Raw genomic sequence first — 26,929 nt, 5'->3', positions numbered from 1 at the left:
CCCCGGGTTCAAGTTGCTAGCAGCAAAGGTATGTGCTAAAGTCTTCATGTTTTTTGTAAGAGTCCCAAAAAGGAAGCCTAAAAATAGAGGTTCTACAGTATGGAATTCCTTGGCTGTGAGTTAGCAACCTGCATTTCCTTTGGAATATGTGATAAGAAAGACTTTTAAACACATGGCAGGATAAGATGTGTCTCCATTTACTCATTTTAACTGATGGAATTCAGTAATTTTGAAAGGGGAGCAATGCCAGTGGATGGGCCTTGCTGCCCAAACAGGCAGAAACTGAGCTGTGCTTAGCAAAGGTCACCAGAAGAGCATTGCTGACCTTCCCAGAATGATCCCCTGGGGCTTGGCTGGGGTGGCAACCTGGTGAACCAACCTGCCAGCCCCTTAGAGAGGTCTCAAGGAGCCCCAAGTAGTCCTGGAATAATTTCTGTACTAACTGGTGGGTAGGATTTGAGTTTACCTCTGTTAACTTTGGAATAAATGAGAGAAGCTTTTTTTCCCAGCAATGCCCTACACCTCAATGTACATCCATACATAATTACAAGCTTGCAGCTCAGACTTGCAAAGCTTTACGTGCACTAATGCAGGGATTAGTCAGTCTATCTGTATAACTGATGGAGGGACAAATTAACCACCTCCCATCCCAGTAAAGTGCCTTAGATTAGATGGTGAGAATCCAGGTACCATTTGAGATATTCATATAAATGAATCTTAATAATACGTGTGGAGAGTGGAAAAGAACAGACTGGTGTGCATGAAATGTCCCTGCTGAACATTTCATGAAGCCTAATAGAAACAGATACTTAGTTTTAAAAAACCTTGTGTTCTCTTAAAAAAAAAAAAAAATCACTATTAAGTGCTGGAAAGCTGCCACAAGAATCCAGCACTGAGTATTCCCACAGTTTCTTCCCAGTGCTCCCAGACTGTAGCTGCAGGGCAAGTTGCATAAGAGCGTGGGGTAGGTGCTCAGGAACATCCTCACTGGGCTATAACAAAACCCTGGCATTGTTTTCCCTGGTGTGTGTCTGCTTTTATGTGGCATCAGGAAAGTGGCTGTAATTTGCTGTTTCACAAAACTGGCAGTTACTCACAGTAGCAATTGCAGTAAGATTTGGGCTTGCAGTCCTTACTGCTCCCTCGGGGTATGCATGGAAGCAAGATGATGCATGCTACGTGTTTTTCTACCAGAAAAATAAATAAAATCAAATACATCAGCCATGCAAAGAACTTTTCACAGTCTCCAAGCCAGATTATTTAAAGCTGATGCTGCGTGTTAGAGAGGCTCTGCCTGTAAATGTACTTCTTTGAAAAAACAGGGGAGGCTTACTACTCATAATTAAAAAACATCTATAGGGTTTTTCCTCAAACTTTCCACTGTGCTCAGGAAATCTCAGCCCCAAAGGAGCATGTCTCACAGGTTATGACCATGTGAATGGAAGGATTTATATTGAAAACAGTTTTGCCACTTTGTTCACAGATCCTTGGATTTCAAGTTTGTTAGTGTAGCCTGGCTTCTATGAGCCAAGTGCTGAAACGCTGAGGAGCCAGTGATCCCCACACTGAGATTTGGGTCTCAAACTAAACAGTGTTTTTGCTCAGTAAATACTGATCTGCATTGATCTGTGTATAATTGAAGGGCATTTAGCACTGCAGCTGCCTTACATGGTTTTGCTCACTCCTAATCTTTATTCCAATGCAATTGATAACCTTTCCCTGTGCAGGGTTTCCAATTTGGGCATCTCATGGGGACTCTGGGAATTGCCACTCTAAGTCAAACATGTGACCAGAAAAAGTCACTGCTTTTAATGGCAGAGGTTACCAGCTGCTTTCTGATGACATTCCTCATCTCCTACTGTCCAGACACTGCTATCTTTTTGGGAAAATCTTCTAGCCCTTTGCCTAGTTCTCTGCAGTTTGATTGCAGAGAGGAAAAGCCAATGAACTGATAAAGAACTAGCACACACTTTTGGATAAGTAGCACTTGGATAAAAAGAAAATATTTTTGTACAGAGCATAGTTTTGTTGCTGTAATTACAAACACTTTAATTAGGCAAGGAGAGCAGATGGGAAGAATCTCCAAGCTGTGCCTGCCAGCAGACACTGAGACAAAACATGGGGGAACATCCAGAGATATGCTGGTTGTGGTTTCTCTTTGAACCAGCCTTTTTTTCTGGGTTGCTCTTCTAGTGTCTCAGAGGTCATCAGTGGTCAGTGGACTATGGGGTGGGTGACATTGCTTCAGAGACAGGCACAGAAAATCCCCTAAATATCTTGGTTAGTAGTCTTGGAGGAGAAATTATATTCCTAACTCTTGGAATATAATGATTGGATCATATCCAGGCTAGTTGTTGGCTCAGATGCTGAAGCATGAGGCTTCTTACTCTTTATTAAAATATTTGGGCAGTGCAATGTAGCTGCAGATGCTGTTTTCCCTGGTACCTTCCTTTCCTGCCTGGGCTTCTGCTCCCCTGCTGTTCCTCTCCTGTGCTTGGTGGGGGCTGGCATGACCTCCCATCATCTCCAGAGGGTTTCAGGACCTCTGGCCCTTTACTCCATCCCTTTCTCCCCACTTATCTTGGGTATCCTTGCCCTGAGTGCCTCACAGTGATAGATAATGCTCACCCAAACACTGTTTTTTGGTACTCAGTCATGAAGATCTCCAAGGGCCACTCTCCCTGACTGTGTACACTTTTCACTGAAATTTAAGGGAGTGTCTTTTGGTTTTACAGAATTGGTTGCTGTGACTCAGCTGATTCCTGATAATTTGCAGGGCTGGAACCACTTAGGGATGTGCTGGCATCCTGAGCACAGAGACCTTGCTGGTGAGCAATTCCTCCCATGGGCAATGCCCTGACTCTGGATCAGCCACACTTGAACACACAATGCTCACTGCTCTGTCAGCATCCTCCTGGGAGCCACATATTGTGCCACATACTTGCCTGAAAAAGAGATAAGCAGCACAAAAGAATTTCTGCCAAGTCCTATAGACTAAATGACACTACATTTCTGTATTATAAGAGTAATAACAGTACTCTGGGGGACCCACAAGGATCACCAAGTCCAGCTTTTAATGGCACAAGTGAATGGTACAACCTTGGCATTTTAGCATCAGGCTCTGACCAATCAAGCTAAAGTCTTGCAGTGTTAAAAGTTTGACTAAAATTAATGAAGATAATGAGAAGAAATAGGAATTATGTCAAAGTCTGAAAATTAGTGTAATGGTACTTTGATCCAGAGTGGAGTGGATATATTCAGAGCATTGCATAAAATTCCAGTTTGTAATAAGTCTCTCTGAAGAAACCAGCAAACAGGTACTTCCTAAATGCCTAAGAAAGAGCCTGGGCTGGTTTGCAAAGTACCAGTGAAAGTATGTGACAAATGCAGCCCAAATAGGGGAAATAGGGAATACTGGCAGAATGAGCCTGACCTCCTTGTTAATCTGATTCTTCTGGGCCTGGTGGAGATGAGATGCAGCCACACTACCAGCAAGGACCCACAGGGTGGCAAAGGTCCCATGGTGGGATGTAGCTGAGCGTGCTGCAGTTTGGACAAGAATCAGCTTGAGTCTCATCCTCCTCAAGATGCATTATCTCGTGAAAATGCAGAACTCTCCTGACTTTGGGAGCAGGCAGAAATTTACAGATGAAAGTAACTCTTTGTATCTGCAGGTATCTTTTACAAGGCTTTCTTCTTTTTGATCCATTTTACTTTCCAAATGGAACATGTAGGGAGCAAACTGGTGCACTTGGTGCTTTCCCCTGTGCCCTTTGGAGACCAAAAGCCACATCAAGCAGGAGATTTATGAGTTGCTGGCAATAGATGTTTCATATTCTGTTATTACATTTCAGATGATGAAAGAAGAACAACTGACTTTCATGGCTGTGAAAGCAGTAGGAAAACTGCCTGTGGATAGATCGAGCACATGCATCCCTGGATAGAAATTAAGGTGTTTATAGCTTCAAATTCAGATTTGGAAAGTTCAAGATAGCAGAAAAGATATCTGAGTAAAAGATGTGAGGCAGTTTTTAAGATTTCAACTCAGATACACTCAGGAGAATAAATCCAAAGGTAACATTATGATTCATTAACTATCCCTAATTAGGCTTCTAAATTTAAGTAGACAGAATCTTCCCTGGAGGCTTTCAAAGTCACCCACCTTTCACTGTTGATGAAACAGGGAGCTTAGGAGCATCCCTTGTTTAAGTCCCTTCTTATTTAAGGAGGACTTCTTCCTTAGGTACCTGCAGGGCATGCATGGGTCAGGTCCCCAGACTGAGTGAATTGGATCTTCTAATAAGGGTATTGCATTTTTGGGCAGGCAGAAATCAGAGGAGTCAGGGAAGAGTGTTCCCCTGTGCAGGAGGAGGAGAGCCTAGGAGGGAATGGTGCTCCTGTTTCTCTTCCCCGTGGAGTCTCAGTTGGAGGTGCAGCATTTCCTAAATCTGCTACATCTCCCAAAGCCTCTCACATCACTGGACCTTTTACCTGTGAGAGATTTCCCTGGGAGGAACAGTGAGACCAAGATAACTTGTGTTCCATGGGCTTTGTTTCTGGACTGGAACTGCTTTCACTTCTGAAATAGTTTCTCTGATTGCAGCTGCATGAGGAAAGGATAAGCATGTCCTTTTCTGTAGAGGGCAAACAAGAGAAAGGGTTCTCTGTATTATATTTATATTCTTATTGCACAACACTGCTGTAGTTGGCTGCTGCCAGGAGATACAGTAAAAGACAAAGCATCTGGTCTGTCTCAGGAGGAGTCTTGGCAGAGTGATCTGAAAGTTTTTATGGGTTGTGTCAGACATCCCAGTTTGTACCACTTCCCACCACCCCCAAATCACCAGCAGAACAGATTCCTGCTTTGGGCAGAGTCTGGAGGGAGGGCCTGGAGCTCAGGGAGGTGTAGGTGGCTTTGGCTGGGACAGGGTTCTGTTCCCAGACAGTCCCACTTGCTTTCTGCAGGGTGCTTGGAAGTGGCCTTGCTGTAATTGGCATGAGTCACTTCCTTCTTGCTGGTGGTTTGGAGCACCATGCATGGGAAACACGCCTGCAGCAGCCTGAGGAGCTCCCTCTTGCTCCTGGGCTTTGCATTTGGTTTCAGCATTGCAGCCTGTATCCATGCTGGGTGAAAAATGCTTTTTTCAAAATAACTGAAGGAGATGGAAAGTGAGGTCTGGACCTCTTGCATTTGTAAAATCTCTGATTGTGTTCGGGTTTTTTTTGTGAGGGTGAAGGTTTTCATGGCAGTTTATTGATCAAATCCCAACTTTCAGACTTATGGTCTGTTGCAGAAAGTCCCTTCATGTTTCCTGTTGTCTCCTGGAACAATTCACACTTCCTGTTTCAATGGTACTGTACCTTCACTCTAAATGAGATATAGGATGGTATGGCATGCCTTTGCAGCCAAGGTACAGAGCTGATGTCAAGAGCTCTCAGCCTTTTCCAAGGCTCAGGGAGACATTTGAGAGCTGTAGGGTGTGATGATCTATCAGGTAATTTTACTCCTATCTGACCAAAATCCCCCCTGTCAGAATGACTGATGACAGGGCAGGATTTGAAGGTAGCTTTGGATGTCTGACACAACACATGTGATCATAAGAGGCAAAACCTCTTTCTAAGTGAGGCCCTGAGCTAGATGAGGCATGGATAGCTGGAAAAGGTTTCAACTTGCTGCTTGGCCATGTCTGAGACCCTTGGGATAAGGCCAAGGGGGTAGGGTGTGCCTCAATTTGCTTTTCTTAACCAAATTATCATCTTCCACCCCCGTGTTTCCAGCTACACAGTGGTGTTACTCCTGCCACCAGGTGCAGAGCCTTCTTTGTATGGGATTTTTCCTTCTTGCTCTCTGACTGTACTGTGATATTTTGTGGTCTGGCACAGCCAAAATCCATTATTTTAATAGGTATTTTTGACTGAATGCTTAGTGACTTTAGGTTTTACAGCACAAAACCCACTTTTAGTTCTGCAGTTTGAGAATACCATATACATGTGTACTAAGGAATTGCTTTCTTGTAACAACTTGGAATCATGAATGATCCTATTTCAGGCTGAATGCTGTGCCTTTTCAAGTCTCAAACAAGAATCCTTCAGAGATGCTACCTCTAAAAACATGCAGTAGTTTATATTGGGTGTTTACTCACAGGAGGATTTTTTTGTTATTATTATTTTAAAAATATGTTGAGCACTAACAGTTCTTGGCCCCAACCTGCCCAGATAAAAGAGTTGGTTGTAATTTTCCTTGGTGAGGGAGTAATTTTTTTGTTCAAATTGCACTCTGCTTCAAGCATGCTCAGGAGGGTTTTATGAAGATCCTGCAGATCTGCTTTAATCATGCTTTGGGAACAGACCTTATGGGCTGGAAATGCACAGGAAAATATGGAGCAGAGGACTTGAGAATGACAAGCCCCTTGTCTGTATATTTTTAACACTGAGCTTTCATTGATCCCCTCCAGCTGACTGGTGTGTATATCCAGTGAAATGGAGGGCAGGGGATAATAGCTTCCTGGGAGTGGAAGTCTTTAAGCATGTTTAGGACAGAAAACACCAAATGATCAAATTAGCAAAGAGAAGGAATGGTGTGAATGCAAGGCTGAGCTTGTTTCCTTTCTTTGGCACAGGTTCCCTCTGTGAAATTGGACAAATCATTTTGATATTTAAACACTTTCAAAACTCTGTCTCTGAGCCAATTCCCCATCCATAAAATATGGGGGCTATGGCATTGATGTTTTGATTTGGGGAATAATATATGTGATTAAATTGAAACACTCAGCCATGGTGGAAAATAATTACACAGAAAGAGCAGTATTCCTCTGAAAATAATATATTGTGGCAATTGGTCGAGCCCCCAGGACTGGAGTGTTTAAAACTAGATGGATCAACATAGGAAACACAGCAAATGATCTCAATTATGGTCTTTTGGTACCTGCAGAGGGCCTACAAGAAACCTGAGGAGGAGCATGGACTTGTGATGACAGGCCAAGGAAGAATGGCTTTAAAGTGAAAAAGAGTAAGTTTGGATTGGATATTAGGAAGAATTCTTCCCTGTGAGGGTGGTGAGGCCCTGGCACAGGTTGCCCATCATTTCCATGGCTGCCCCATCCCTGGAAGTGTCCAAGGCCAGGCTGGATGGAGTTGGAGCAGCCTGGTCTGGTGGAAGGTGTCCCTGCCCATGGCAGGGGCTGGAACAAGACAGTCTTTAAGGTCCCTCCCAAACCAAACCAGTCTGAGATTCTCTGCCCTTCATGAACAGAGGTGAGGTATTGACTGGCCTTTTCCATCTCTTAGCACTGCAATTCAGAATGTTGCTGCTTGTAGACACAGTCACTTTTTCTTTTCATCAGCCCTGGGTTTTCTGGCCACACAAGAAACTGCTTGTGTGAAAATTCCAGCAGAAGGCGTCTCCACCAAGTACAAATAAGGATTCTGTCAGCAGCACCAGCATGTGCCTTTTCACACTGTCCTGCTGGCTGCTCCTACAGACTGATGGACCTGCTCTGCCCATGAGAACACACTCTGGCTTTGATTTCCCTTCAGCCCTGTTTCTGCTGTGGGGGGAGGCTGCCAGGCCATGGAGGAGAGGCTTTATTGTGAGATTGGTGCCATTAATTCATTGCAAATGGGTAATGCAGCTCTTGGGTTGGGAACTGGTATAAATTATTGCTAGCATGATGTTGATTTGGACAGATGAGCAGTGGGAGCTGGGATTGCTTTTAAAGCAGACACAGAGGGATTATGTAAAGACTTGAAAGCCTGTAATGGCAGAGGAATGAACCTGCTGATCTAAAAGCTCCCTTGTACATTTATAACCTAGAACCAACTTCTGCAGGAACCCTCATGGAGTGTCACAGCAATGGTGTCACTTCTCCAGATCAAGTCGTGGCTTGGGATGGATCCATGTAGAGATGTTTGAGTTGAACCCCAGGGTGAGTGGCTGAGCAGGACTTGCCATCTGAAAAGTTACAGCTCTGTCTGTGTAACTGCTGCTTCTCAGATGCACAGCCCAAGTTGCTGTAGAGTTTTATCATTTGGATAAATACATCTCAATGCTGACTGCTGCCCCTGAGAGACTGAAAGTCCCTAGAGGTCCCCAGAGCAGCTCATCTCCTCTCTTCCAGATAATCCCAGCTCATTTCTCATGTGCATTTTTAGGTGCAGGCTCCTGACTATGAGGTGTGTTAGCACTTTGATTGAAGCTGTTTCTTCCCCTCTTGTCCACATCCATCACCCATTCTGCTGACTGAGTTGCTTTAACTTCTCTGCTCGATTGCATGGAGAAGGACAAGTGCCAACCCTTCCCTGCCAGGATTTCTGTGCTTAATACTGAGATAAGACTAAAATCCTCTGTACTTTTTTTCTGGTGCTTTTAATAATAAATAACTTTCCTAGACACTTTGCTTCAGCTCATGCCATGCTTTGTGTCAGATGCACTTCTCTCTGGGGAATTTAAGGAGGGCATTTCAAAGGAACCAGATGTTTAATCTTTCTTGTGGAGTTGGCTGCCACACAGGAGCTAACTGGAAATTGTGAGGTATTTTACACTTGAGAAATGCTTTCCATTTCACAGTCTTTCTAAATCAAAAGAAAGCTGTGCATCAGCTGAGCATCACATAAACTAGAAAAAGAGCAGGCTTGCTGAGTGCCATCTCTTTGTGTGCTCTTTGCAAAGATGGGCCTTTCCTGGCAAATTGTACTCAAGATATTTATGAGTCTACAGAGAAAAATGATCCCTTGAAATGGAAAAGTCCAAGTTTGTGTGCTGTAGACACCCTGTGCTGCACTAAGTTGCTTCCAGAGTTTTAAAGGGATCTAGTGGCTGAAGTGAAGAAAAGCATCTCTTGGGATTTCTGAAAGTACCCAAGTGTGTGCTAATCACAGATGTTAAGCACATGCCTGCTTTGGGAATCTGTCCTCACAGCCACCTTTGTTTCAAGGCACCAAATAACTGCTTGATAGTGTTCTTACTTCCTTGACTATCCCAAAGAGGTAACAGCACAGCCCAACTCCATTAGGGGCTGGGACACTAATACTCTCTGTCAATGCTTCTCCTTGAATACTTCTCCATCTCTACTCTTCCTTGGGATGGTGTTGACCAGTTGCTGACTGATTTAGCAATGTTTTGTTTTATCTGACTCCTCCAATGATCCTGTAGGCATTATTAAAGTGGTGGTGGCACAGATGCCAAGACAGAAAAGCCATATCTCAGTTCTCTGGGTGTGCTTGGGAACACCCAGAGATGATGGTGTTTCTTTCCCCTACTTCACTCAAATGTTTAAGTGTTGGGTAGTGTCACTTTTTCTATGAAAGATGCAGGTCCACTCAGCCTGTCTTGTGCCCTGGTGATGCTCATGAATGCTGAGTGGTAAAGTAAATGTTCATGAAGAAGAGTGTGTCTGAAACATGAAAGTCTTCTGCTTCGTTTTCTTCACTGTATGCCTACCAAGAGTTGACTGGGATGCAGTTTGGGTGAAAAGTGTATAAAGGAAAATGTCTTGTGTCTTTTAAATGCTTTTCAGGTCCTCAGTCTGAGATACAGCAATAGGACTCTATTTTTGGAGGGTGCTGTACCCTGTGCCCTCTGTGTCCTTTTGGGTGCCTCAAATTCGGCGCCCAGAACTGCAGCTCTCCCTGGCTGTGGTTTGCAGGATAATCTCTGTTTTACCCACCCCCTCTCCAGACTTTCTGATATTTCCCTGGCACAGGTATCCCCCTCATTCCTGTCTGGTTCCTACCAGGGGTTGTGTTTTTTTGCTGCCTTCCAACTGTTGCCAGTTCAGCTTTCACTAGAAGCTGCGGTGCCAGCTCTTTGATATTCAGAAGCTGTGGGGTTTTCTGTCTGTTTCCTGACCTAGCATGACTCTGCTAATAATGCCAGAACTTCAGTGCTGATGTCCTGGCAGCCCAATACAGGAGGTCAGTCTGTAAATCTAGTTACAATTTTCTTTGCCTCAGCAAAGACAGTAAGTTGGACATAATGTAAACAAGGTGGTTGGATCACTTCACCCACCAGTAATGTGGTGGGTGATGCAGGCAAATTTAATGGATGAGATTAAATCTCCTGTTCCAGTCTGGCAGCTGATTAGCTGCAGGGGGCAGGTAGGAATTTCCTTTCTGATCCATAGTTGCCCTCTTTCCAAGTCCTCCTTCAAGCTTCTGCCAAGCATCTCAAAGTGCTTTGCATTTTTAATTGCACTTCTTCACGCCCCTGTGAAGGGTGGAGATGAGAGATAGCATGATCCCAAGTGGAGCCCTGGGGAAACTGAGGCACTGGGAGGTGTCAGCCTGCTTGGAATGAGAGAGGAAGGGGGTGTTAGACTTGGAGAAAGGGGAAATGGCCATCCCAGAAATCTCTAAGCTTATGTGGGTCTACTGAACTTGTGCCAAGTGCTCAACAGTCTGTGTCTGAAGCACACTAAAGTGTCTTAAGCACACTAAAGTCTTGGTTGTCTGCTATGCATTAAAGTATAGTCACTGACAGGAAAAATAAATCTTCCTCCTGTGGAAATTTTAATTTATTTTTGTCTTTCATCACTCAGTTCCTCTGCTTTCTGAAGAGAATGACCTGAATATATGTTTCTTCTCTTTGTATGGAGAAGCACTTTGCTCTGAAATAGCCTCAGGTGTTGGCTGTGGCTGAGGAAGAGAACTGGTTCAGCTCCACAGATGACTCCATTCTTTGTCCCTACAGGGGAAATTGGTGAATTTACTGTGGGGATTCACCTTCAGTGGGTGTACACTGAGGTAGCTACACCAGCTTTGATTTCTTTACTCAGTTGTACAGCTGAAGAGCTGGCCTTGTAAGGAGGAGAAAACACTCCTGTTATTAGGGCATGCTTTGGTCTAAAGGGGACACCAGACATGTCCAAAAGATCTGTCACATATTAACCCATCACTTCATCTGCATATTGCTCATGCTGTGGCTGACAAAACAGAGAGCAGTAGGGATTAGCTGAGTCTTTGTGTTCCTCAGGGTGGTGGGAATGGAGAATGGACCTTTCCTATCTTACAGCCTAAAACTCAATGGAAAACTGTGTTTTGGATCCCACAGGGTGGGGAGGGTTTCTTACAGCAGGAATTTATTTTTGTGGTGGATTATTTAAGCTTTATGATTTCATGTGAACAGCATCCTCTAGAGCCTGGTTTTTTGAATCTGGAGTGGACAGAAACTTCTGGTGTTCAGTCTTGAGCCAGCAGCTTGGTGGCTGGAGAGAGGCAGGATTCCAGGCATAGCTGGAATACCCATTGCTATAGGGCATCCTGTCCAGCCTGCTGTCAGGGTAGCAACAGAGAGCTCTAACTGGAGTGCTCTGAAACCTAGAGCTGAGGCCAAGGCTGGCTTACTAAGCTCTATTTCAGTTTCTGAGATGAGTGTCTAAATAGAACATCTGAATCTGATCCTTAACCTAGTCTGAAGGCTTAATTGTAAATAAACAGTATCTTAATCACTTTATGGTTTCCAGCATTCTCTCATTGAATGTCTCTGTACTGGCATTCATCATAGTGGAAAATGAGTGTCTGTTTGGGCTGCACATGGTATAATTAACTATCAGCTGAGCCCTAGCATGACGTGACAATTCTCATTCTGGCCAGCTGAAATAACTCACTCTAACAACTGTGCTCCTCTTGCTCCTCTCTTTCAGTTCCCAAGAAGCTTCTGCATGAAACCCAGGCAAGACCAACCAACCAACAAGGGTACCAGAAGCCACATTTTCCACTGCAGCCGAGAGTGTTTGACCCCAATGTTGTAGGGGACGGCGTGTTCCTTTCGGATGTCTCTCCTTCCAACATAGAGCGAGCTCTCCCAGGTAGCTGTGACCATTGTATGTTGGCCCAAACCCTTGTTGTGGTACTGTTCCTTTCCATCTTCCCTTTTCTGGATTTCTTTATTGCTCCTAAATCCATCCACAGTCAGAAAGGGCTGGGACAGCTTCAAGATGTGACCAGCTACAGGTTAAAGTGAGCTGTGAGATTGTTCGAGAAGCACTTAGAATAGCAGTCATGGCCATGCATGGCCAAACTCATCACAGAAATATTTTCCAGACCTGTAGACCTGTCTAGTGGCAATTCCAACCCCTCCTCCTCCAAAAAAAAAAAAAAAACAAACAACAGGGCAGAGACAGTTGATCTGCCCCATAGGACAGAGATGTTTTCAACTGAGCTTTGAAATACAATGCTATTTTCATAAAATGCAAAGTGAAGAGATATGAATGAAGTCAGATCTTAGCCATCTCTAGGACAGGTGAGTAGGAGGAAGGGGTGGTGTATGAATAAAGGAAAAGCACAGGTGAGCACGTGTTGGGCTCCTCAGTGGTTTTGTGTTGTTTCCCACTAAGCAGAGATGGTTTATGACACTACTGAAAATCCCAGTCTGTGCTCCCAGAGATTCAGCTCGAGGGTGGGTATGGGCAGAGCTTGTCTCTGTCTACACTCCTGGCAAAGTTAATCCACAGCTTGGGTAGTCAATTCACAAATAAAGAAGAACTGGCAATAACAGGTTTGTCAGTTTGGAGGCCTTACTGAAAAACTGTCAAGAAAAAGAGTTTTAAGTTAGCCCCAAATAAATACTGTGATCCTGGAGATTTTTTTTAGGAAAAATATCCTGAACTCATTTCTATTCATCTAAACATTTTACTTCTACAAATGACACCTTTTGTTTAGTTTTCACAGAGTTTATGTGAACTTTCAAACACTTTCAAAATATGCACCAATTTTCAAACAAAGATGACATTTTGAAATTAAAACCTAGAAGAATGTTTAAAAAATAACAAAATGCTTGGAAATTTCTGTAATCTCCCTTACTGTTTTATTTCTTTTATTAAAACTGTTTGCTAACATCAGCCTGGTATCATGAATAATTAACCTCTTCTGTGCTCGTACTGAGGTGTTGGGCAAATTTACTGCTGGCTGAAAGATTTTTGTTCAGCTTTGGTGTAAACTCACAGAGAAACTGTTCAAGTGACTGGCAACAGCTAAGAAAGGGTAGTGAGGAGAAAAATTGTAGCAGTGAGCTGATTAGGCATTGACAAGTCTTCAAAGCTAGCAAGGAGGAAAGAGAATATCTTTTAGTATGATCCTGAAAGGAATGGCAGACCAGGGAACTGAACAGTGTGGCAACACATGGCCCTTGTGAAATTGAGTTTGTTTTTTCCCTCCTGCATAAGTCCAGTCATTTTCTGTCTGCCGTGTCTGTGCTTGTACAATCCTGCCAATGATAAAACCAGTTCTGTGGTTTTGTGGTGCTCTTTGCTGGAGTTTAGTGTATGCAGGCCAGTATTCATTTAAAAGCATGTTTGATTGCATCTGTTCAATGGAAAGTGAAAAAAAAATTGAAGTGAAAAATAAAAGGATTCTTCTTACATCTCTAGAGGGGTTATCTCTTACTCTGTCTCCTGAAGACACTTGTTGCACATGGTTTACAAGGGCTGCTCCACACCCAACAGAGGTGGTGTCCCTCTGACATAGGAAATTTGAGATTATATCCTGGGGAGCCCTTCATTTTCCTCGATTGTGAAGGGATTTTACATTAACTAGTTCAGAGCCAGACCTGAGGCAGGATTCAGTTACCCCATATAAATGTGTCATTTGTGATGGCCTGGGGTGTTCAGTGGCTGCTAGAAGGGTGAGCATTTCCCCTGCATCCCTTCTCACACCTGCCATCTCTGCATGGGTGTCCTCCTGACCCTGGGGTGTCTTTGATGTCTGTGTATGAGCCAAAACATTGAGCTTTAAGTGCTGTGGGGGAGCTGATGTCTCTCTGCTATCCATCAACTAATAGCAGGATTCTCTTGCCTTAGTTAAGATGCATGGTGCTACTTGAGATTCTCTGAAATATCCAAGTTTTAGGTTCAGTTTTAGAAGTTAAATATTTACCCCACTTCTGTGGATTTCCTTGGAAGAGCAGTAGGAAAAAATTTGAACACTTTTACAGGCACATTTACCAGACAGGGAGGATAAAGGAGATATTAGAGGGCATGTTAATCTGAATTTAAAAAGAAATTGTGAAATGTTGCTATTGATTTCCTGCTGAATGTGCCCTTGGACCTTCTATATCCCTTTTGCAAAGGGATGTGCACTAACCTCTATTCTCCTAAAGCAAGAGATATTTTGGGATATTTAATGCTTTGGGATATGACACCAAGCACTCATGTTTAAACACTTTGCTTGAAGTCCAGTCATTAACACCATGGTAACCTTGAACATGAGGCTTTCCCAAGGCTGTGCAGCTATTCAGTGGCAGAGGGACAGCTGTGCCCACGTTCCTTGGGGCTGATCCCCCACAGTGACACCTGGACATCCATCCCTGCTGGCTCTCCTCGAGGCAGATTAGGAGCTGGCATCACTGCACACACATTCCTGCCCTCAGTCCCTCTCCATCCAGTATTACCTGTTCTCTTTGACACCCCTCACTTTCTGTTACTGCTTCCATGGGTTGAGCTGCTTCCTGCCACCCACAGTGGGAAGCTGAATGTGATGTCTCGTGCTGCTGGGTTTGCAGGGAAAGGAGATGGATCAGGCAGCCAAGGAACAAAGACCATCTCACATCAGAGCTCCTGAGAGAATGCCTTTGTTTGCATGGCACTAATAGCATCATTGGAGATGGAGATGGCATTGTCCTGAATTTAATACCTGCAGATAAGTGGAAGCCAGGTGCAAATCTGTGATTTTACAGGGTGATGCTTGCTTTTGGCCAGACCTAGACACCCAAAGAAGGGAGCCTGAAAATCTATAATAGCTGCAGTTAAAAACTCACATGGATGGTGGAGCTGGATCCTGTGCACTGACTTCTTCCTGTGTTGAAAACTATTCCTGTTTTGTGAGTAGTGTCTGCCTGCAGATCAGGGTGTGGGGAGCTCTCAACAGAGAGCTGATAAGGTGTGAAAGGGTCTCTTTGAGCCTCCTGGAATGAACTGCCTCCTTAGCTCCAGTCTTCAACAAATAAAACCGAATCATTAGCCCATGCTCACTCACCTCTCCAGAGGGGAAATGAATGGGTGAAACACAATACGAGCAGGCTTCTGAAGGAAGTCATAAACTCAGGTCTGCCCTTCCCCACGAAGCTGGAGGGAAAGCAAGCACGTCTGTTTGCCAGGTGTGGATGGATCACTACAGCACCACACCAGCAGAGGGTTGTGGGCTCTGCCTGTGTTTTCCAGTCCTTTTTACAAGCCTAGCTGAACCCACTGTTGATAAAGGCTCCTTTGATTTACATAAGAGAAAAGAAACCTGATTATATATTTGCTGTAGCATAGGTGGGTGTGTCTAAGTGGTGACATGAAAGAGCAGGAGATAGGGGAGAGATGAGGATGCCTGGATGCAGATGGGGTAAGTGCTCAGGTGAAGCTGCTTGAGAAGGTTTAGTTACCCCCCAAAAAAGGGACAGATTTGGATGTCTCCCTTTTGAGCAGCTCCAGATTTCCGAACACAGCTGCTGACCTGGTGGGGATAAGGCAGGGTAGGGCTGGGTCATGTTCTTCATTCCTCATTCCTCATTCCCTTTCTGTGTCAAAGCAGAGAAGAAGAAAGGGAGGTCGGCCACTTTCTACCCTGTGGACAGCACCCCTCTCCTGCTCCCTGTGGATGAGACACGGCTCAGCAGCAGCAGCAGCATGGAGCCCGTGGGTGTTGGCACGGAGATGGCCCTGCTCAGCAACATCCTGGCAGCCTATGCCTTCATCACAGGTATGCCTCACATCTCCTGCTTCCTGCAAGCTTTTTGTAGCCCCTCCTTTCACACTCACCTGTGGCTAAACCTGCCTCTCTGAGCTGTTTGTTTCACTCTTGTCCCAGCGAATTCTCCCTGGGAAGGTCTGACTGGGGCAGCTCTACAGGCAGTGTATAACAGAGCTAGTGGTGCACTGCTTTCCACTGGGTCTGCTCTCATCTGCAGTTAAATACAATATAATCTTACATGTGGTGTTATTCCTAATGCTTCATTTTCCTGGAGATCAAAGCCTGGCTCATTACAGAGGCAAGTTTGTTGTCCTGTCATTTGGAAAATCAGCAGCACACAAATCTTCACACTGCTTAAGAGAATTTGGCTTATCTTCAGTAGAAGTGTGAAGATGAAGTAACTTGAGAGTCTACTTCATTGAATATTTAAATCTAGTTTAGAGTAAGATTTCCTTGGATCACAGTTTATCTTTCACCCACATGTATCTTTCAAGTAATGGGGGAGCAATCTTCTAAAAAATTCACTTTAAAAGGTGAAAGAAAAGTGACAGAACCAGGGGGAATGCCTTTAAACTGAAAGACAGTGGGTTTAGATTAGATATTAGGGAGAAATTCTTTACTGTGAGGATGGTGAGACACAGGCACAGGTGGCCCAGAGAGGTTGTGGTTGCCCCATTCCTGGAAGTGTTTGAGGCTATATTAACTAAAACTCCAGCATTTGTGAGCTACTTTTCATGTCTGCCTGCTTATTCCATCTTGCTAACCCATTAAGGAGTAGTGCATTCTTGGTGCCATGCTCTTGCTGACATGCCACCGTGCTGCTAATCCAAATGTTTGGATTTGAAGCAGCTAACTTGGGCTTTGCACTGCGAAACCACTGAATAGATTAGTGAGAGTGTTTCTGCATGTTATTTAGAGAAGAGTTCTTCTGGAAGGACCATAAAGGGTTATACATTTGCTCTTCTACACTTCCAGTGCTGGCATCAGAATTCATCTGTTCATGACAACCCTCAGAGTCAGGCAGATTAAATGGAATTAGTAGTGTTCTTCACAGAAAATAGCTGAGTAAGATAAGTTTGTTTTCTTGCATGGGAATCTCCAAGTAAAAGTTTGAAAAATAAGCTTTAAAGGAATCTTCTGTCTATCCCACTTCTCCCCCCTTACCTACAGCTACCATTTCTAACCTACATGAGAATACCTACTTTCCCATCTCTACTGTAAAACAAAATGCTGTTAATGTTGTGTTCTCCATCTAACAGCAATGAGAAAGAGAAAGTTGTAGGATTAATGGTCCAGGATAGTTAGGACTGTGCTTCAGGCTGCTGACAGTGCTCCATGGACTTTGCTTCCATTGAGCACAGCAGAGCTCTTTGACTCTGTTGGTTTTAGGACACAAGGTCTTGATTCATCACAAGGTGTCAGCCTTGGCAGGAGCCTCCAGATTTTACTGCAGCACAAACAGCTTTAACTGTCCTGTTAAAATCCTGTGGGATTTGTCTGCCCTGTCTTGTGGTTTCCTTGTGTTGTTCTCACATGCACTGGATGTCAAATAGGTAAACTCAGACCTCAAAACTTTGGTTTCAAGTGCTGAGTTCAGGACTTGGTTGCTTATGTTTTCCGATGTATCATGGAACCATAAAATGTTTTGGGATGGAAGAGCCCCTAAAGATCAGCTGGTTCCCTTGTTCCTCACCATGGCTGTTAAATGGATTTCAGTCTCAGTGGCATATATGTCCAGTTTATTATTTATTATAAAAAATATTTGATGACTGACCCATGGATTGAAACAGCAGATGTCCTAAACCATCTTTATCTGCTGCATGTAATTTAGCCTCTGCTCTTAGTGGAAATGATGGATTTGTCAAGAATTGTTCTGTTATCTGTGAGTATGGAGATGTTTCAGCTATGACTTCAAACTGTGTCACAGGGCACAAATACAATTTGCATAAAACTAGAGCACTGCCAAGCCATCCCTCTTCATATTGCATATTTTGAACAGCAGAGCAGTTGGATTTTTTTGTGCCTGCCTGAGTTTGGGAGCCTGAAGGCAGCTCAAGCCACAGCTGATGTCCACAGAGGATCCATTATAGTGGCTCAGGAGAGGCAGGGTGTTTAGCAGCCAGGGAGGGCTGGCTCTGGGTCACACATCTTCCCACTGCTCCTGACCACAGCTCTGGTGCCAAAGAGAAACAGTAGTGCAAGAGCTGCTCTGTTCCATGACACTGAAACATCCCCCAGGAGCTCTCTGCAGGCTCAAAGTGCTGCATTCAGGGCTTCCCTCTGCTAATGAGTTGTCTCAGAATAGGAGTTTGCAAAAGAAAATTGCAAATAGGCAGGGACACTATAAAAAAGTAGTTTTCTCTTGGGGCAGAGGGTGGGGGATACCCTCAGATCCACTGCAGAGAAATAAAGCTGTGGTTTTTGCTATTTCTGGGGTAAAGTGCAGGCTTGAAAGGATGATCCTCTCTATTGCCTTTCCTCTCTCCTGGCAGTGGGGTTTCTTTTTAGCCTCAGGAGAGCATCCACAAATAGTGGAATCCTTCTGTGCTCAATGGTGTTCACATTTTCTGCACAAAATGGCAGTTTTGGGTAGGCAGCTGCAGACTCAGTCACTCACACATGCAGAGTCTTGCAGTGCACACAGAAGTGCCAGTATTAGCAGAAGCCTCTGTGCTCATTTCCACCATCCTTTTGACTGGTGTTCCCATATAAGAGCTGGGAATCTTCCTATGGACAACTGAATATAAAAAATCACAGCACAGCAGGAAGCAAAAGAGTCCTGGTTTGCAGCTATCATAGATACCAGAGCCAGTTAGGTGTCAGCCTCATCCCAGATTCAGAATCTATCTCTACAGAAACAGGGAAAAAGTGTGAATAATGTCAATAAGGAATTAAATTAGTAGCTGATCCAATGGATATACATTATTTTGAGTTCAGTTGAAATACTCAGAGATACCCTTTATTTGAAAGCTGATTTTTCTTTATAGAATTATGTTTTTAATTAGAGGCAATCTCTGCCTACAAACCTCAGACCTGTTATTTGTCGTGGATCTGTTCAAAACCTTTCTGAGTGTTTGAAAAGACTTCACCAGTCTCAGTGACAGCTGGAACTATCTTTGCAGTCACAGGCTATCAGCAAGACCAGCAGCATCCCTCGTGGTTTTATAAATATTAAACATTCAAAATGTATCTGAGCTCTTCCAGCTCTTCCTTTTGGGCAGGAGACTTATCCCAGTTTTGTCACTGCATTCAGGATGAAGCACTTGGAGGGAAACCTCCACAAATTCCTGTTTTATTCTTCTTTCATAAGCAAAGCTCTTGCTGCCAAGTTATTAACAAGGGGCTTCCAAAGTACAGATCATCCCAAATTTTAGACTGCTTGGCCTGAGCCGTATTAATAAGGGGCTCCTGGAGAGCTTCCTCTGTTCTGTCAGGGGATTTCAGCAGCCTGTGGGGCTGACTGTAAATTCCCTGGAAGATATTGCTCCTACTGTTTTTCTGGCCATGCTTAAAGCTGAACTTTTTACTGGGGGCCCTCTGAAAATTTCCTTCCCACTGAGGTTTCGGAATGCATGAAGCCATTACAGGAAGCCAGCAGCGTTAATGCCTAGATTGTTTTTTATTTATTGAAACTATTTATTATAACAGCAATAACAGCCTTGGCCTGGGGCATTTCCTGGGGAATTAATGGCAGTCTGGGCTGATGCTCCCAGCAGATTGTTAGCCCTCAGGAAACAAGCTCCGTAATTGCTGCTGGTTTGGTTGGAAAAATAAAATAAAATGTGTTTCTAATTTTTTTGGGCCAGTTTGAGTGCCTAGAAAATGGTGGCTTTTGTGTAGAGGGTTATGTAGAGCATATATCTTTTGTCTGCATGGACTAATTTCAGGCTTGAACTGGTGACATTTTTATCAATACTTTCAATCCAGAAAGGTAGCCCCAGCCAAAGAGATAGGCAGAAACTGGGTCCTGCTGGAAGCTCTGAGCTGTCATCCACAGCTTTAGAAGAAAAAGCTTCAGTGGTCAAAATCTGTGTTTTAATGAGTATATACACACATACACACACAAAAATATCAAGATGGTGCCAAGTCCAGCTACTCATGTCCATACACTTTTAAATAACTTTTTTTCAAGTATAAAGAGTGTTTTGAGGAGCTCCACTGTTGGTGTGATGCATCTGGGCCACCTTTGAGCTTTTGGAAAGTGCTGAAGACGGTGCCTGGTTTTGGTCTTTACAAGTAGAACATGCAATGGGGTAAGCTCTCAAAGTCACTAATCAGCCATCAAACCCCCAAATCTAGGCTATTGCTGACTTGGCAACTTCAAGTGAGAAAAAGCAGAGCCTGTGGTTTTTAGCTTAAGTTGCTCTTTCTGCTGTGAAAAAAAAAAAAAAAAAAAAAAAAAAAAAAAAGAGATGCTGCAGTGTAAGTGGACTGTACGTACAATAAACGCCAAGACTGCAGTTGAACACAGGGTTACATCTTGGTGAGGAAGTCCAGACAGTGTCTCAGATGTTGACAGAGTAGCTGTAGGAGCTCATAAATGCCACTGGAGCCCAAAAATTCAATTATTGCTCTTGCACTGCATGAAGGGCTGTACGGGCAAGCACAAGCAGAGGAAGAAAAATGGTTACTTAAGTAACAATGGAGGTAAAATTGCTCATGAACTGGATACAGTAGCATGGAAAAAGGAGTGTGGAGAAGAAAGGAAAAGCAGGGGCAGAGAATGCACGTGTCTGTCTCAGGCTCCAATCCATGTTTTTTTTATGAGTTGCTCTAAAGGAGCGAGCAGTGGAACTAAGGCAACCAAATCAAGCCCATGTGTGTGCAGAATGTGGTGCCCAGGGAAGTGTGCATGGCATCCTCTCAGCCAGGCTGCACCCAGTGCCTGCCAGTACAAACACCCAGCTCTGCCCATCTGCCCACACTCCTGTCATCCAGGTGTCCCCAGAGCCTTCTGAGGGCCCTGCAAAGGGAACTGGGTGATTACTGTCCTCAGTGAAATTGCACATGGAGGTAAAAGTGTTATCAGGTAGGGTCTCTGCTTTTCCTGGTTGTTTTTGTTTTTTCTTTACTGTTCACATAGGACTGCATGGGCAGCAGCAGCTTCTGCTTTTTCCTCCTGCTGCACAAAGGAGGCTGCAGTTTTGAGTGCTGACCCTTAAATTCAAAGTAGCCATTGCCTTCATTGGAGGCAGGATTTCACTCAGCCAGGCTGATGCAGGGGCCACTGGCACATTCTTCTTGCCTGCTCTGGTATCTCCTCTTTTACATTTGCAATTGTGCTGTCTCACTTTTGTCAAAATATCTTAGTTTAAAGCCTTTGGCTTTGGTCTCACTTGACCTACTGCTTGAACTACTCTGCATTTCATAGAGGTGTTTGGTTGGAAGATGCCTTACAGACCATCTAAAGTCCTAAAGACCATCAGTTCTTGCCCCCCTGTCATGGGCCCACTGGCACATTCAGTTTAGTGTCCTGCTTGTTCTTTGCATTACAGCTAAGTTTGCAGCAGGCTGGTCCACCTCTTTCTTTTTTTGGATTTATCTGCTGCACTTTCCTCATCTTTCTTTGTCCTATCTTTAGCCTGATTTTCTCCCATGTCATCCACACAAACCACTCTTGGATCAGTCTAATGATTTATTAGCCAATTTTCAGACTGTCTTGACATCTTCTTCCACCTTGGCTCATCAGTCACCTTTGAGATTCATTTGGAAGAGAAATGAAGAGCACAATTTCATCTCTGTAACTTCCATGAACACCTCCAAGCACTGAACTTCTCACTGCCTAGAACAGCACAAGCCAATTTTGGGCTCTGACCATAGACTCAGAGAATAATTTAGGTTGGGAGAGGCCTCTGCAGGTCACCAGGTTCAGTCCCCCCCTCAGAACATGGCTAAACTCCAAATTTAGATCCAGCTTTGAAATTAGAGCAGGGTCTTGCCCTGTTGAGTTTTGAACGTTTCCAAATAGTTTCCAGTTCACCTTTTACAAACTTTGCTTTAGGAGATTGGCTGTAAAGGGCACTTCTAAAAGCACTGTGCAGGGAAGGGAACCTTTTAGCTACAGTGATCTTTTGGGGTCAGGGTCTCAGCTGGTAGAAGCTGTTATGGATCCATCACTGGGTTCAAGGGAATAAAACTCATCTGAGGAACTGACTCCATCCTTGAGCTCAAGGCACCCAGCAGACACAGCAGAGTAGAGCTGGCCTTGACACTTCTGCTCAGCTCACCTTTACCCATTTAGTGTGCCAAAAAAACAGGATTTAGCCCAGGGGAATGGCAGTAACATTTATCATAATTATACTTCTAAGTAGTCCCATGAACCAAAAAAAAAAAGAAAAAAAAAAGGGAGGTTGTAAATAAACAAGATGACCTAGTTTGAAAGGCATTGTGGATTGTTTGGAGTCTTGTTCTATCAGCTCAGAAATGTGGCTGTGCAGGACTCATCCTGTTGGTGCACTGACTCCAGCTCTGCCTGTGGAGCACAGGTAGATATTTTGGTGGTCTGGGCAGGGAGCCAGCACTCTTGCCTTAGATAAGCAAATGAAGTCTATGAATAAATAATGTGCATTTTTGCCGTGCTGCCAAGTCTCCCATTTCAGCTGGGCCGCAGCACAGGGCATATAAAGTTTTGTAATCATCTTTATGCCTGGTTTGAAGGCAGTGGATGTGACAGCAAGATGCTCTTACCTGCAGCTGGCTGTGCAGCACCCTGGTGTCACCCCGTGGGAGTCAGATTGAGTCCTGTGGGCTGCTCCCTTCCCTTCCAGTCAGCTCCAAAACATGCAGCAAACCTGCGTCTGCATGTGGGCAAATGCCTTGGTGGTGTTTGATGCTGCTGGGAATGAGGGAAAAAGTAGCCTTGAAGCCTTAGCTTTCTTAGACTGCTCTAGGACAAGAAATTATAACAGTGATTATACACCTGCAGGATGCATGAGAGCTGTGTGAGTGTCTTGTGATGCTTTGCAGAAAGCATGTTTTCAAAGAGGTGTTGCCTTCTTGGACCAATGAGTCTTTTCTATTCTGTTTTGCACGAAATACCCTATGTAAGTGCAGTGTTTCTTTAAATAAAGCTCTCAGTCTCTCTTTTGCTTCTCCATTGCACGAGGAACTATGTTGCATTATCCTTTTCACCGCTCTCTTATAGCCTAAAATGCCACACCTTGGCAGCAAACCCACGGTTTAAACTCCTGATTGCCCTGGGGGGAGGAGACAGAGGAGGGCATGGAAGGGAAAGCAGCCATGGAAACTTGGCCCCTCCAGAACCTGTTCGGGTGTGTGCAGGGTGTGTTCTGTTCTTTGAGGGTTCTTTTCCTCCATCATCTCCTTTCTCCTTGCAGAAAACCCCGAGCGGGCCGCGCTGTATTTCGTGTCCGGAGTGTGCATTGGACTCGTGCTGACCCTGCTGGCGCTGGTGCTGCGGGTGTCCTGCCGGACGGACTGCAAGCGCTCCTCCTCCAAAAAACCTCCCCGGGAGCGGGAGAGCGACAGCGACAGCAGCGACAGCGACGACGACTCGGACACCACGTCGGACCTGTCTGCCCGCAGGCACCGCCGGTTCGAGAGGACTTTGAACATGAACGTGTTCACGTCGGCGGAGGAGCTGGAGCGGGCGCAGCGGCTGGAGGAGCGGGAGCGCATCATCCGCGAGATCTGGATGAACGGGCAGCCCGACATCCCGGGCACCCGCAGCCTCAACCGCTACTACTGAGCGGGGCTGCGCTCAGCACGGCTCGGGATCCACACCTGGCACGGGGGATCCACACCTGGCACGGGGGATCCACACCTGGCACTGGGGGATCCACACCTGGCACGGGGGATCCACACGTGGCACTGGGGGATCCACACGTGGCACTGGGGGATCCACACGTGGCACAGAGGGATCCACACGTGGCACTGGGGGATCCACACGTGGCACAGAGAGATCCACACGTGGCACGGAGGGATCCACAGGTGGCACTGGGGGATCCACACGTGGCACAGAGGGATCCACACGTGGCACTGGGGGATCCACACGTGGCACAGAGAGATCCACACGTGGCACGGAGGGATCCACACCTGGCGCTGGGGGATCCACACGTGGCACGGAGGGATCCACACCTGGCACAGAGAGATCCACACGTGGCACGGAGGGATCCACACCTGGCACAGAGAGATCCACACGTGGCACAGAGGGATCCACACGTGGCACAGAGGGATCCACACCTGGCACAGAGAGATCCACACGTGGCACGGAGGGATCCACACCTGGCACAGAGAGATCCACACGTGGCACGGAGGGATCCACACGTGGCACTGGGGGATCCACACGTGGCACAGGGGGATCCACACGTGGCACAGGGGGATCCACACGTGGCACGGAGGGATCCACACGTGGCACAGAGAGATCCACACGTGGCACAGAGGGATCCACACCTGGCACGGGGGATCCACACCTGGCACAGAGGGATCCACACGTGGCACTAGGAGATCCACACGTGGCACAGAGAGATCCACACGTGGCACAGAAGGATCCACACGTGGCACGGAGGGATCCACACGTGGCACTGGGGGATCCACACGTGGCACGGAGGGATCCACACGTGGCACTGGGGGATCCACACGTGGCACAGGGGGATCCACACGTGGCACGGAGGGATCCACACGTGGCACAGAGAGATCCACACGTGGCACAGAGGGATCCACACCTGGCACGGGGGATCCACACCTGGCACAGAGGGATCCACACGTGGCACTAGGAGATCCACACGTGGCACAGAGAGATCCACACGTGGCACAGAAGGATCCACACGTGGCACGGAGGGATCCACACGTGGCACTGGGGGATCCACACGTGGCACAGAAGGATCCACACGTGGCACAGAGGGATCCACACGTGGCACTGGGGGATCCACACGTGGCACAGAGGGATCCACACCTGGCACGGGGGATCCACACGTGGCACAGAGGGATCCACACAACGTCTGTCCCGTTTCCCATCAGCTGTGCCGCCTGCAGCCGTGCCCGTGGCCAGCAGTGAAGGATCCCCCGTCTGGCTCTCCCCGACATGTTGACATCACCCCTCTCCCGGACACTTTTGGTTCCGAAGAAGCGATTGGCAGCTTCGTTTCGGCGGAGCCGGCAGTGGCAGCTCTGCCGGGTGGGATCTGGCGCTGGGCACGCCTGGTGTGAGCGCTCCTTCCTCGCCAGGGAGGGGTTGGTCTCCGTTTCTCTCTCCTGGGGACTGTGGGAGAATTGTGAACAAAATGACAACTCTGGAAAGATGATTCTGGGAGGGAGGGGGAGGTGCACCCTGACCGATTGTCTTGTGACTTCAGAAGCCATGAGATTAACCTAATTCAAACCCAACAGCAAATAGGACTTGTTAAGAACTGCGGGATGGGGGGGAGGGGGATCCTTCCATCGTGAAATCATCTCGGTGCTTGGATGTTTGCCATAGTGTATTCAGTTATTTATGGCTGTCTTTTCATCTTCCTTTTCAATGGGAACATTTAGGGTTTTTTACTGACACCTCAGGGATAAAATCCTATTATTTTTTTTTTAGTCTGCTCTCCCTGCTGGCCCCTGTCAAACACAACCCAACCCATCTCCAACAGTGAAATTCTGGTAATATAAGAGATGTGTCAGTGACTAGTGAGAAGTTAACAACCTCAAAGAGGTTGAAAAAGGTTTTCTTTTTGTTTTGTTTTAAATATATATATATATGTATATATATATTTGAAGATGCTGCACAGGAATGTGCCTTATTCTTTTTTTTTTGTTTTGTTGTTAATCTACAGTTTTCCTATGGATAGCAATGCACAATGTTTTATATATTTTATTAAAAAAAAATTTAAAAAGTCTGTGTTTACCAGAGGAAAACCAACACAGAAGAAGCCATGTCTGACAACAAAATGGGTAATAAATGCTAAATAAACTCTGGTTTGCTTCAATACAATTGAATTTGCATCCTCACTTTTGGCATAGGTGTTGCTTGAGGGAGATCTTTGGAAGAGTAGCACACCTCTGCAAGCAATCAAGGTTGATGTTTTCTGCATGCTGGCAGCACCTTCATTTTTTGGCTGCAGCCCATCTATCAACTTCTGTAGTGCACATGGGCAGGAGAGCTGAGCAATGGGTTGGTTACTCAAGGGGCCACCTCAAAGTGATTTCATGATGCTTTAAGTCTGTCCCCATACTCACATCATACCTGAGCCAGAAGGAAAGTTAAAGGAACTAAAAAAAAAAAAAAAAAAAGGTATGGAAGAAAAGGTGCAATGTTTTAGTGCTTCTTCAGTTGCCCCTGGAGTTTTCAATGGGGTGTCACCACCCTCCTGGCTCCCCAAGCAGCATCTCACATCACCTCAGTTGAAGAACTTGGTGTTTCTCACATCTGCTGCAGCCTGCATGGCCTTGGGCTCTGCTCCTCTCTCATCCAGGCATGGGGAGATTATTTCCAGAATCTTAAGGGTTTGCAAGGAAAATAAAGATCAAAAGCTCTGACTAGCCAGGGTTTTTCCCAAGCTTTAAGGAGAGATGGACATGGGTGGCCCTGCCCACTGATGACTGAGGATGTTATAAGGGATTGTGTGCTGTGCCAAACAGCTGCAGGGTGGGAATGACCCCTGGCACTGGGGGCCTTCTTGGCACTCCTTGGGATCACTGGGACTTTTCCCTGGGTGAGGAAAGGTGTGTTGGAAGTGCCCACAAACACTTCAGGGTGAGAGCAGAGCTGAGTACCTGCAGCTGGTGGCACTGGTGGAGTCTGAGCTCAGGCTGGCTGGTGAGAGTGGCCCCAGCTGGGAGGGCAGTTTGGGCAATTTGAGTGGTTCTGGGTCTGGTCCTGTGAAGACTTGAATGGAAAGGCTCAGTATTGAACTGGGATGTGATTTTTGCATCTAATATGCAGAAACAGAGCAGGAGGCAGGTCCCCAGCCCTGAAGCATTGCCAGGTGCTTTAGCTGGAATGTTGAACACTCTGCTGAGGGTGTTGAGGAGCAGAGCAGGGCCAGGTCAGCGGGGTCAGTTCTGTTGGCCATGTGTTTCCCCTACAATGATACAGCCCCTCGAGCTTGGTGATTAAAGGACAGCAAGTTTTCAGATTTAGAATGCTGTGTCCTGGGTGATAGCTTCCAAAACTGGTATTAAACATGTTATAAATGAATGGATTTATGTGTATGATTTTCCCAAATGACTTTCTTTTGGCCAGAGGAAAGAACAACTGTGGTAAATCTAAGTGTACCTGATATGCAACTGTGGGATAAAAATATCTGCTTCACATGTA

The 26,929-nt window shown here is 45.6% G+C and overlaps 1 protein-coding gene across 2 annotated transcripts in view; it reads left to right on the top strand.

Annotated features, from left to right (window-relative positions):
• Positions 1-23,875, top strand: part of LOC130251671 (protein eva-1 homolog C-like) — a 199,308-nt gene extending 175,433 nt beyond the window's left edge. Inside the window, exons 6-8 of one of the 2 annotated variants that reach the window (XM_056488501.1) lie at positions 11,640-11,804; positions 15,508-15,678; positions 23,007-23,875. In XM_056488501.1, coding sequence (XP_056344476.1) covers positions 11,640-11,804; positions 15,508-15,678; positions 23,007-23,377 — 707 coding nt within the window. In that variant the 3' untranslated portion in view covers positions 23,378-23,875. The remainder of the gene's footprint in view (positions 1-11,639; positions 11,805-15,507; positions 15,679-23,006) is intronic. The other variant, XM_056488502.1, reaches the window with a different exon arrangement.
• Positions 23,876-26,929: the final 3,054 nt, after the last annotated feature.

The sequence above is a fragment of the Oenanthe melanoleuca genome, chromosome 3, assembly GCF_029582105.1.
Source record: "Oenanthe melanoleuca isolate GR-GAL-2019-014 chromosome 3, OMel1.0, whole genome shotgun sequence".
Lineage (NCBI taxonomy): Eukaryota > Metazoa > Chordata > Aves > Passeriformes > Muscicapidae > Oenanthe > Oenanthe melanoleuca.
Note: the sequence above shows the minus strand (reverse complement) of the source record. Positions and strands in the feature narration are given on the sequence as shown.